Below are 12,804 nucleotides of genomic sequence, written 5' to 3' on the forward strand. Positions count from 1 at the left end.
CCGCCATGTCCTCTCTCAGGTTTCTCTCTGGCGGTACTTTACCAATCTAGTGACTTTAATGCCTCCGGCACACCAGCGCGATGTTAGAGTCCCTAGAGAAGAGAATCTGGATATACGGGAATCCGCGTGATTGGTACACGCGGATTCCCGTAGAGTAGAGACTTCTACTGTGGTCCGATTCATGCTGACAACGCTCATGAGCATCGTTTGTCTTCGTTTAACATTTAACAAACAACAAGGATGAAATGATTTTTAAGCGTTGTGAGCGTGAATCGGACCGCGGTCCTAGAAAACAGAGATGCGTTTTTGCGTCGGTTGGGTCAGGTAGCCACCGCCATTTTAATTCAATATAAGTACTCCTAATGCCTGGTTTATGCTTCGGTCTTAATTTTAGTCTTAAAATTAGTCTTAATTTAATCTTAAGGATTGTTTATGCTTCCCTGGAAATTCAGACTACGCATGCGTATACGTAAAGAAACATAACCACAAACGAACGATGATTGCAGACGACGCACACATGCAAAATGAATCAGCGACGTAGAATAATATTGACATTTGGATTATTACTTTTATTGTCAAGTGGCTGTGTAGCACATTTATTACTTCAAAATAGTCAAAGAAGGAAAAGAAGGAGGTATGCTGTTCGACCAATGAATAGAAAAAGAAATGAAAACTGTCATTTTTTTTCTTTAACTAAGGATATGCTCAATCTTGAACACAATTATGAGCAGTTTTTTAAATTTACACGGTGTTCTCCGAGCCAGTTCAATGAGTTACTTCAATTAGTGGGACATAAATTGCAGAAGGACACTCGAAGAAATCCTTATATATTGTCACCTTCACATCGACTGATATTAACATTGCAGTTAGTCATACATATATAATAAAGTATATTTTAATTTAATTGTATTATGAAAACAATGAAATAATTTTTATATACTTTCTTTTATTTATAGCTACTTAGCTGAGGGCTGTACAATGCAGGAAATTGCAAGGAATTTTCGTATCGGAAAGACAACATCATATGTCATCATTAAAGAAACATATAAAATCTTATGGGACGTTCTGCAGCCACGTGTATTGAAACATCCAAGTATTGACGACTGGAAGAACATTGCTCATGAATTTTATCATCGATGGAATATGCCAAATTGCTTGGAGCTGTTGATGGTAAACACATCAACATTATGGCTCCAAAACACTCTGGAACTGAATTCTTCAACTATAAGAAGTCTTTCAGCATCGTATTAATGGCCATGTGTGATGCATATTATCGCTTTACATCATTTGTTGACATTGGAGCAGCTGGTTCTAATCACGATTCTGTCATATTCAAGGAATCTGCGTTTGGTAAAGCATTACAAGATCGCACTTTGGAAATTCCAGAACCATGCAATCTTCCTAATTCAAATATTAAATTTAATCACTTTATAGTAGCAGATCAAGCATTTCCCCTTGACAAGCGCATTATGCAACCATACCCAGGCAATAACTTAGGAGAAAAAAAAAACATTTTTAATTATAGACTCTCCAGAGCGAGGCGAACTATCGAAAATGCGTTTGGCATTTTAGTACAACAGTGGAGAATTTTACGAAAGGAAATAATTGCCTCTGTAGAAACTTGCGAAGAAATAGTTATGGCAACAATAATTCTCCATAATTTTTTACAAAGAGGTGCAGAGGATATTCCACAACATGAAAGAAGATATGTTGTAACGGGAGTTTCTGAATATATAGATGAAAATGGAGTACTTTTGCACAAAGATATACCATGTGATTTACGTTCTATTGGTCGATTAGGATCAAACAATCCTTCAAAAACTGTCAAAGAGGCCCGAGATGAATTAGCTGATTACTTCGTAAGCGTAGAAGGCGCCTTGCCTTGGCAATGGGAATATGTTAGACAAGGAAATGTACCATAAATTCAATTTTTTGTTTTGAAATGTAGATTTGACTTGTGTTATAATTTGTGTGTGTAAAATATATAATCATACTTCTAAATCAAATGGTCCTTTCTTGAAACATAACATTCAAAAACAGAAAATATAAGGAGTAATTATAACAATAATTCAACCAACTTTATTTAATTATTTATTGTAACTGTAATGAAAATATATTATTATAATGATTATAATATTACAGAGTATAACTAAATATAAAGGATTTAAATTGCAGTCTATATAGACATCTTAGTAACTTTTATTTATATTATTTTTATATTATTAATTAATATATAAATTTTAGTACATATAATAATATGGAAATCGTAAAAATATAATAAGGTAAACGCTTTTAAAATTGCATTAAACGTAAATTAAACAGTTTTTACTTTTTAACAATCATTATACTTTCTTATCAAATAATTGCAAACAAAGAAACAAAAAATATAATTTAAAAACTGCAATAACAATTAATTTAAAATTCATCGGTCACATTTGCGATTTCTGCTAAGATTTGTGATTTTAAAATTAATTTTTTCTTATTACAAGAAATATGCTTTAATGATAAAGCCACTGTTCTACCGAAAGCAAAATCCTCATCGGACAGCTCTGTAGGAGTCTCATCACACTGTTGACTGCATTTCATAAACTCTTCAAATTTATTAAATGCACCAGCAATAGTATTTGTGAGTTGAGTGACATTTTGATTCTGATCTATTCTTTTTGCATTCCTTTTTTTCTCTATGGAGTGTTGAGATTCGGTCAACTCTGATACGGATGACGTCTGCGATACAGATGTCAATCGCGATGACGGAGATAGGATTTCAGAATTTTCCGTATGATAGTTACCACTATGACGAACTCGAAAGACGTCATGTAGACTCAGTACGGAATTATCAATGTCATCATCCAAGTCCAAGATTGTCGTCTTCGCACTTGCTAAGCTCATGATTTTGTCGTATTTTTGTTGCGAAACATCCTGTAATATATTCGATGTTTCACTTCTGCTAGAGCACTCGGTTGTTTTATTGTGACTTCCAAAATTTGTAGGAAACTTTGCAATTGCATTGTCTTTTAATAAGTTACCCACAGAATCTATTGAAGTGACACTCGATTTTATGAAATTGTTTTTCGTCGCTCTGAGAAATAAAAAATAGTATGCAAAAAGAATTTCGATTATACTAAATGTATATAAATATGTTTTTCTATAATAATACACATATACTTTGCTGCAATTACGTCATTTAAGAAACTACATGCTTCAAAATGTGGCCACTTGGAAACATAGGCTGCTGAACCAGATCTTGTATTGTCAAGTAATATTCGACGTTCTTTCGCATATCGGTGTCTAATGTTTAAAAATCTTTGTTCACACACTTCACCTAAAAAATAATAACACAACACAACACTAAATAATAAATAATCCTGAAAAACCATATACAGTTTTTGTAAGCTAGGTTATTCTTCCAAATGTAAGGATATTGATTAAGTTTTACGTTATTTTAATAATTACCTGTTAAACTTAAAGCTTTTCCGATAGCATTCCAACTATTTTTGATAATTAATTTATTTTTATAATTTGGATTTCTTTTATTCCATATTAGGTCGAATTGTTGCACACATTTAATTAAATCCGCGTCCGACATCTTTGCTCTTTCATTGGCTCAATTTTAAGGAATTAGGACTAAAGCAAGGTTAAGTTAAAAGATAGGAACTTTCTGGGACTAAGATTGAGACTAAGGTTAAGACTGAGGAAGCATAAACGACCTTATGGCATACTGTGTTGTCAACTTTTAAGATTAAGATTAAGACCTGTTAAGACCGAAGCATAAACCAGGCATTAGACAGTAAGATTGTATAACGGGCGGTATATGTTTTGTATAAAATTGTAACCCCGAGGAGATCAATAAAGTTTATCTATCTATTTATCTATTACATTTTCAGAACTTGATCCAATAAACGCTTTAAACACAACTGTAACGTCCGCCGAAATTTGCGCGCAGGCGAACGTCACGTTCAACGACGCCAGACGCGTTGCCACGACAACGCGAACTGTCACGACAGCCGCGAAACTCTCGCGAACCGTGATCACGCGCTTAGCGTGATCGAACAGCTGTGCAAAGCCATACTGCGCCTGCGCGACCCAATATAATTAATCGCGTGAAAATCCAATTAAATCAATAGCGAGACGAATTAGCACCCCATAATATTAAATGATAAAACCATAGGGAACTAAGAGGCTCTCTGGTATTCTCGATCTATCGCAGTATTCCAAATTAATCAATAAATTCACTTCATTTAAATTCAATAATTGCAATTGCAAATTTAACTGCGCCGATTTATAAAGCGGCTAATACTGCGCTTACGTTCGAGAATACGTAGCTGAATTGCATCCGCAAGTGCACCAAAAGCTTCCAACAAAACCTGCGGAAGTCCGTTAGAAGTTTCGCGATACAAGTAACGCACGAACGCTCTGTATCCAAAACTCTATTCATAAAAAAAGGGAAACATCATTCGACGGAATGTAACGCGAATAAACGCGCACAGCGACTGCACATTATGCAGCACACAGGCGGAGCGACTAAGAGGGCCCTGTCAACATTTAAATTTGGCAATCTCCTTCTTTAAGACAGTAAAATCTAACGAAATCTCATTAGATCGAAACTTCTAGAACATTTCAAAAGATTCAAGTAACTGTTGACAGGTCAACCCCCTTTCCCGCTCAGCACTACCACTTCTAACGATATAAAAGCTCACACCAAAGATAAAGTCTGACTTTCTTCCGTGGTCTGTCTTCAGTCTTTTTGAGAATCAGAGTGTCAGTGTCAGAGTGTCAGAGTGAGAGCTAGCCTACTAGTCTCCTTCAGAGAGTTCAGTGTCAGAATGTCAGAGTGAGAGCTAGCCTAATAGATTCCTTCAGAGAGTCCTTCTTAGAAGCGGGGTGCTCATTCACAAAAATCCTGAGGGCCATCCTCCATACTAGGCACATCCAAGGATAGCCGAGCAACACCACGACGCAAAGTAAGTTGCACGTGGCACTTCCTTCTCAGTCGCATTACCCTCCGTTCGTGTAAATATTAATTTTCTGAAACTATCGCGTGCGAACCATTCGGATACACAAATCTCGTTCATTTTATTCAATATTTTATATTCTTTATTACTAGTTACTTACCTTAACGTCTCCATGTATGCGACATCAATTTCACGAGTCGAATCATCTATTGAAATCAAAATAGAATAAAACGTCTAACATTCATTCTCTTTTTTTTTATTTATCTCCTTCTTTCACTCTCCTTCCTCTCGGGCATAATTAAACCGATTCGGAGCGCCTGATAACGTCTGTGTCGTCTGATCGTCGTTATAATTTTGTGAATCTGGAGCAGGAAGCCTCGCGCGTCGTGGCGCATGAGAACCGCGCTAGGCTCCCTATCCTCCGGGGCGACAGTCACCTTACAACCGGGTCTAGAAAGCCCCTCTCAGGGCCGCCGAGGCATCCCCTTAAAATCTCATTCCCTGAACTCCGTTCTAGGAAGCCCCTCTCAGGGCCTCCAGAGCGTCCTAACACAGGCCTCCAGTCGCTCAAAACAGAGCCCTGGCCGCCCTTCCGAGCGGAGAGCAAGAGCCCCCTTCAGGGCTCCCTGCCGCTCACCCTATCTCTAGCCGCCTGTCGCTAGCAATAGTGCTAAGTAAGGTCGTAAAGATTGAGACTGTCACCGGACAGTTCTGTTCCACGCGCGAATTTATAATGAGAAGTATAAATAAATAAACGTAATCATTTTGTGACCGTCGACCTCCCTCCTTTTACTCCGGTAACCGTGATTACCGCCCTTGCCGCTTGGGACGAGAATCACGCCAAGCCGTCGTTATACACGGGCCCACGCCGCGTCCTAGGGGTATTCGCACTCGCGCCCCCGGACGTAACAACAACACTAAATAATAAATAATCCTGAAAAACCATACACAGTTTTTGTAAGCTAGGTTATTCTTCCAAATGTAAGGATATTGATTCAGTTTTACGTTATTTTAATAATTACCTGTTAAACTTAAAGCTTCTCCGATAGCATTCCAACTATTTTTGATAATTAATTTATTTTTATAATTTGGATTTCTTTTATTCCATATTACGTCGAATTGTTGCACACATTCAATTAAATCCGCGTCCGACATCTTTGCTCTTTCATTGGCTCAATTTTAAGGAATTAGGGCCTGCGCACAATAGAGGAACAAGAATTAAGATATTAATATTTCAACCTATCAGAAACCGTGTATACCGATGTAATCAGTTTCTGATAGGTTACAATCTTAATATCTAATTCCTGTTCCTCTATTGTGCTCAGGCCCTTAGGACTAAAGCAAGGTTAACTTAAAATATAGGAACTTTCTGGGACTAAGATTGAGACTAAGATTAAGACTGAGGAAGCATAAACGACCTTATGGCATACTGTGTTGTCAACTTTTAAGATTAAGATAAAGGCCGATATTCATAGTCAGATCTTATATTCAAGACCGTCTTAAGTACAGTCTTAAGAAGTCACGAACCAATCAGAGGGCTGCATTAGCGTCTTAAGATATTACTTAAGACGGTCTTGAAATAAGAACCGACTATGAATACCGGCCTAAGTCCGGATCTACAATAGGTGTTTTATGCCTTATGCCGTAAGAAACTGACCAATTATGCTGGATTCACACTGCATCCGATTTTCGTCGTACGACGACTCTGCAACCAATCAGAAAAATCGTACCATCAATACGAAGCAAAATTTTGTTTTCTGATTGGTTGCAGAGTCGTCGTACGACGAAAATCGGATGTAGTGTGAATCCAACATTACAGTCGAATCCAAGAAGAATAAGCGACTGTGATTCGCCCATTTCTTATGGCTTAAGGCTTAAAACCCTATTGTAGGGGGTAAAAAAAGGTAAAGAAAAAGGGTAAAAACTCTATTAAGATCTGGATGATTTTGATGGAGAATAAGATATTTCCTGTTACGCTTATGATGAATCATTAGCTGCTTTCCATTTACACCGATTCTCAGATAATTCTCACTTGTGACGTCGTGACTCAGTTGAATGCGCGTTCCTTTTGCATTCTGACAAGTGAGATTCAACTGAGTTTTTACCCATAATCTGCACAAGATCAAGACCGTGTGCTTTAGTGAGTCTCGTAAACTCCATCGACATCTAGAATGGACCGCTGATGGCAATGATGGGGGTAGAAAGACGATTACAGTGAGAGACAGGAATAATAAGATCGTTCTTTCTCTGTTTACTGAAGCCTGATTGGTTATTGTTAATCCAACAACCAATCAGGCTGTTAGAAACAACAGTAAACAGAGAAAGAACGATCTTATTATTCCTGCCTCTCACTCTAATCGTCTTTCTACCCCCACCATTGCCATCAGCGGTCCATTCTAGATGTCGATGGTAAACTCACTTCAAAGTGAGGTTATGAACCTGTCTTGACATGTGATAACTTTTTACCAAAGTAAACAAGTAGTGACGTCATTAATCTGAGTATAAAATACTCAGCTCACTTCAGACTCAGTTTCACTTGTATGTAAATGGAAAGCAACTTTATTCTGCGGAAGTAGAATTCGCGAATGGTGGAGATGCTAACCAGTGTTTGGATAAGCTATCGAAAGAGACTAATAAGTTGATTGTTACGGTGGATCAACGGGGTATATATTCTAGAGGTATTATTTCGGATTGGCCTTCATCGATTCCGGATTTATGGCAAGCTATGGTAAATAAAGAAAGTGTCATTAAATTAGAACGTATGTACAGACGAAAATGGGACGAAAAATCAAAGAAGTCAATTAATATAAAGACTGACATTGTGATAATCATGAAAGGTGAGAATTTGTGTCGGGAAATAAGTATATTTGACAGTAGAGTTAAGTTAAGAGGGGAGGGCTCCGATTGCACACATCGCATATTGCACACATGTATCGCTGATTGGCCAATTTAAAAATAAAATAATCTTATTGGCAAAACAGTAAAAAATTACTAGGCACCAGTTGATATGAGTGGTGTGTACAATCAGAACTGTAGGCAAACGGGATCCTCCCAGTTAAGAGTAAGTCCGGATCTACAATAGGGTTTTAAGTCTTAAGCCATAAGAAATGGGCGAATCACAGTCGCTTATATTTCGGATTGGCCTTCATCGATTCCGGATTTATGGCAAGCTATGGTAAATAAAGAAAGTGTCATTAAATTAGAACGTATGTACAGACGAAAATGGGACGAAAAATTAAAGAAGTCAATTAATGTAAAGAGTGACAACATTGTGATAATCATGAAAGGTGAGAATTTGTGTCGGGAGATAAGTATATTTGACAGTAGAGTTAAGTTAAGAGTGAGGCCTTATATACAATCAGTGAGGCAATGTTATAACTGTTATAAGTTTGGTCACATTAAACAATTTTGTAAGAGTAACACTGTTTGTATTAATTGTGGAAGAGAGGCCCATGGTTTGTGTGAGGCTGAGAGTTGCTGTCGAAATTGTGGAGGGGCACACCGATCGACATTCAGGCAATGTTCGGTATTGGAAAAAAACATTATTAATACAATTATGGCATATCGTAACGTATCATTTCATAAAGCTAGGTTAATTCTGGAAGGACGAGAAGATGCTGGAGTCGATTCAGGATATGACAGGTATGAAAGGCCGGAGAGGTGGCCGTCTTTACCGAGTCGTGGAGTAGCCAATGAGAAAGCTGAGAGGCTAAATGAGGTTAGTAGGAACTATGGAAAGACAGAGTCTATTAATAGAGGATATGTGAGTAGTGTTCGACCTCATGTTAAAACATTTGTTCAAACAAATAATAGAGTTAGAGTACCTAATAGGAAAAATAATGATAAAGGCTGTGATATCAATAATTATTTTTCACAATTTAATGACCGATCATGGGATATTAATAGAGAGAAGAGAGGTATGGCTCTACGTAATAATTTCCAGGTAGAGGAGCAAATTCCAGTAGATAACGAGAATGGTAATAATAATAGATATAATATGAATACAGATACAGAAGAATTTTTTATTGAACGTATTGTGGAAAAGGTTATGTTGGCTTTGGAGACCGAGACCAGAGTGGGTTGACTGGACAACGAAGAAGAAGGAAATTGATTGAGTCGAAGATCGGCTAGTTTTTCTGAGAAAGGAGATAAAATTAATAATGAACAAAGTAAGTTACATCAAGAGAGATCTGCTGTACGTTATGTAAAAAGAGGCTATTGGAGAAATTAGGTATTGAGCATTATATATATCTCTTTTTTTTATTTTTTTTATTTTTATATATTTATTATAATTAAAATCCTTTTGTGGAATTGCCGTGGATATAAAAATAAAAAACAGGAGCTTTCGAGAAGCGTTGACGGATATGATGTTATTGTGCTCATGGAAACTAAATGCCCGCATAATAGTGGAGTCTATATTTCAGGATATACAACGTACCAGATACCGAGTCGAGGCCTTAGTGGAGGTCTTGCAATTGCAATACGGAAGGATATAGATTTTAACATAATTTCCGGTTTCCGGGGTTTGGATGGTGGTTTTGATATTCTTGGAATTAGAACCATTAATCTGAGTATCAATTTTAATGTTGTATCTGTGTATCGTCGACCAGGAGGCTCTCTCAGGGTCAATGACTTTAGACCCCTTTTTGATTTTGATCCAGGTGGCTGTAAATCTATTTTTTAGGAGATTTTAATACGCAGAATACTTTGTGGAATTGTGAAAATATGGATACTATTGGGGAATCTTTACAAGAGGCTATGGAACGCAGGGATTTTATGTGTGTTAATATGGATACATGCTCCCGTATTGGAGCTATTGGAGAGAGAGAGACTCTAATTTGGATCTATTATTCTGCTCTGCTGCTGTTTTGGATAATATATGTATAATCAGCTAGATGATACATGGGATAGTGATCATTTTCCAATTGTTTTTAAATTGGAAACTCATCGAGGGATATATAGTAAGCGTACTAATAGGATTACTACCAAGAAGACTGATTGGAACAAATATGCTGAGTTGGTTAGATCTAAGTTTGAGAAATTCTTTGCTGAATCCTCTGAATTAATTACAGGTAGTGATGGATTGTCTGTGCGGTACTCTGGTTTTACTAAAGTACTGACAGATGCTGTTCATGAGGCGTCTGGTCGTCGTCCGAACCAATTGAGTAGTGGAAAACGGATTAGACGAGAAAAATCTGGTAACCCTAACAGCTGGTGGGACAAAGATTGTGATAATGCCGTTAATGACAGGAAGATGGCTTTGAGGGAATTTAAGAGAAACAAATGTTTAAATAAATATATTGAATATAAAAGATGCAGAGCGGTGGCCAGGAAAACAATCAAGTATAAGAAGAAGATGAATTTTGAAGCGTTTTGCAAAAGTATTAATAGATTTTCTGGTATGCGTTATGTGTAGAATAAAATGAGAGTTTTAAAAGATACTAGAAAGAGTATTGAATGGAATAAATGGCAGACCAAAAATAGAGAGGAGGAGATAGTGCAGGAAATCTTTAAACTGTCACCTGATGGAGCGGTATCCGATTTGAAGTTACTGTCATCTGGGGAAGAGGAATCTCCAATGCTCTTTATTTTGCTATGAAGAACTCGAGAGAGCGCTGAGCATGGTGAAGAGAAATACGGTTCCTGGTAGAGACGGCATCGAGTATAGAATGATCAAGGCCTTACCTGCCGAGGCTTTGAGGTATCTGTTGAATATTTTTAATACTGTCTGGAAGATATGGGAGTTGCCTTTTGAGTGGAGTAGATATCAAGTGATTTTCATTGATAAACCAGGAAAAGAGAAGGTGCGTCCGATTTCTTTGTCATCGTGTGTTGGTAAAGTTATGGAACGTATGGTGAATGAGCGTTTGATCTGGTGGGCAGAACATGAGAATAAGTTTAGTACAACCCAGAATGGATTTAGAAGAGGACGTTCATGCGCGGAAAACCTTGTGAAGATTACGTCAGACATTAGAATATCTATGTTACCTGGAGGATACACATTGGCGGCCTTCTTGGATGTGACTTCAGCATATGATAATGTTGTTTATTCCACTATGATTGATAGATTGTGTCTATGGATTGCCCGGATAGTATTGTTAATTTTATTAGTAGATGGTTATATCAGAGAGAGGTACAATTTATTGTTAATAGCAGTGAGACTGTGGATCGACTTGTTCGTAGGGGGTTACCACAGGGGGCGGTGCTTAGCCCGCTATTATATGCACTATATACGGCAAATATTATGGATGGAATTCCTGCGGGAGTTGAAGTGGTCCAGTTTGCGGATGATGTGACGGTATATGTATGTGGAGTTAATAGGGAAAATAATAAGGCACTGTTGCAGCAGGCTATTAACATTATAAGGAGAAATTTGGAGGATTTGGGTCTTTCCTTGGAGCCGGATAAGACAGCTTTGGTGGAGTTTTCTAAATATGGCGGTTGGGATAGACAGCTTCATATAGAGATATGTGGAGTGTCAGTTACGAACCGCAAAGAAGCTAGATTTTTGGGCGTCTGGTTGGATGGTGGTTTGGGTTTCCATAAACAAGTTAATGAAATTCGTGGTAAAGTGGATAAAGCAAATGCCATTTTGAAGTATTTATCCAAAACTTCAAAAGGTGTAGAAGTAAATACAGCCCTTTTATTATATAAAAGTCTGGTTCGATCAGTTACAGATTATGGTATTTTTGTTTATTATCCTAGAGAACAATCGATACAGTTAAAATTAGAGAGAACACAATTTAAGGGAATAAGAACTACCCTTGGATATAGAAACAGTACTCCTAATAATGTTTTGATTGCAGAGGCAAAAGTTATGCTGCTAAGAGATCGCGCTGATATGTTGGCCAGGAATTTTTTAAGTAAGATTTTTGTTTATGGCGAGGAGGAGCTAAGGACTAAATTGAGTAATCTTAAAGCTGCTGATAATTATGCTAGATTCCGTCAGCCACAACTGGCTAAATGCATTATCGTTAAAGCATGGGAGAGAATAGTTCAGCTGAGATTAGTGATTGGTCCCCCCAAGAAGTTTGAGATCTTTGACTGTTCATATGATGCACTTACTGAAAAGATAGAAATTAATACATTGGTAGGAATGAGAAGAAAGTCGGAAAAGGGATTCACTGATATGAAGATGACCCAGGTAATTACGGAGCTTTATGATCTTGATCGAGACTCAGTTATCATATATACAGACGGCTCAAGAGGAGACCAGTTTAGATCGACTGGAGTTAGTATTGTCTTTGAAAATCACGATTATGCGTATAAAGTTAGCTTGAAAAAACTCTGTTCGTCTTATACTGCTGAAGCCTTTGCTATCAAGGCTGCTTTAGAGATCATTATAAATCGGAACTCGGAACATTGTATGGATTTGATAGTTTTTCCGATTGCAAATCGGTTTTGGAGGCCATCAAGAATAATCATTTCAGTGTTTATAAGAATTGCTATATTACAGAAATCAGAAACTTGCATTACAGACTCAAGAGGATGTATAACATTAAGATTGTTTTTGTGTGGGTGCCATCGCATATTGACATTTTAGGTAATGAAACGGCGGATGAATTAGCCAAAGAAGTTGCATCGGAAGAAGAGGATAGGAGTATATATATATATATATATGTACCGATACAAGATTTAAGAAGAGTATTTAAGACAAAAACATGGAACTATACATAAGAAACGATAACAAGGGAGGCATTGTATAAAGGAAAATTTTATTTTGAAAATTATTATGATATCAATGAAACAAAGCCTACCTCTGTCAAGCTAGCAGGACCAAATGAGCAGAATCGAAAAAGACCTTTCGAACTATTTAGTGCTCATTTTGTGCTAATTTGTGCTACAAAAGACA

At 37.2% G+C, this 12,804-nt stretch overlaps 2 protein-coding genes across 10 annotated transcripts; both read left to right on the forward strand.

The window, feature by feature from the left end:
• The first annotated feature begins 160 nt into the window (after window positions 1–160).
• Window positions 161–1,982, forward strand: LOC108766830 (uncharacterized). Of its 3 annotated transcripts, none has more exons than XM_018516353.1 (3): window positions 161–634; window positions 765–865; window positions 957–1,982. In XM_018516353.1, exon 3 carries the CDS (start codon window positions 1,137–1,139, stop codon window positions 1,920–1,922), a length of 786 nt encoding a protein of 261 aa, XP_018371855.1. In that variant the 5' UTR covers window positions 161–634; window positions 765–865; window positions 957–1,136; the 3' UTR covers window positions 1,923–1,982. The 3 variants fall into 3 exon arrangements, with proteins under 3 accessions (XP_018371855.1, XP_018371853.1, XP_018371854.1); XM_018516351.1 differs by having other exon boundaries at window positions 161–324; window positions 453–865; XM_018516352.1 differs by having other exon boundaries at window positions 161–324; window positions 507–865.
• A 5,619-nt stretch (window positions 1,983–7,601) lies between these two features.
• Window positions 7,602–12,723, forward strand: LOC108766834 (uncharacterized). 7 transcript variants are annotated; one of them, XM_018516358.1, is made up of 6 exons: window positions 8,247–8,478; window positions 8,544–8,670; window positions 8,896–8,929; window positions 8,998–9,121; window positions 9,377–9,913; window positions 10,025–10,283. In XM_018516358.1, exons 1-4 carry the CDS (start codon window positions 8,405–8,407, stop codon window positions 9,081–9,083), a joined length of 321 nt encoding a protein of 106 aa, XP_018371860.1. In that variant the 5' UTR covers window positions 8,247–8,404; the 3' UTR covers window positions 9,084–9,121; window positions 9,377–9,913; window positions 10,025–10,283. The 7 variants fall into 7 exon arrangements, with proteins under 7 accessions (XP_018371861.1, XP_018371859.1, XP_018371860.1 ...); XM_018516357.1 differs by lacking the exons at window positions 9,377–9,913; window positions 10,025–10,283 and adding an exon at window positions 8,095–8,127 and having other exon boundaries at window positions 8,277–8,478; window positions 8,896–9,074; XM_018516359.1 differs by lacking the exons at window positions 8,247–8,478; window positions 9,377–9,913; window positions 10,025–10,283 and adding an exon at window positions 7,602–7,680 and having other exon boundaries at window positions 8,540–8,670; window positions 8,896–9,074.
• The last annotated feature ends 81 nt before the right edge of the window (window positions 12,724–12,804 follow it).

This window comes from Trachymyrmex cornetzi, unplaced genomic scaffold (genome assembly GCF_001594075.2).
Source record: "Trachymyrmex cornetzi isolate Tcor2-1 unplaced genomic scaffold, Tcor1.1 scaffold630, whole genome shotgun sequence".
Taxonomy (NCBI): Eukaryota; Metazoa; Arthropoda; class Insecta; order Hymenoptera; family Formicidae; genus Trachymyrmex; species Trachymyrmex cornetzi.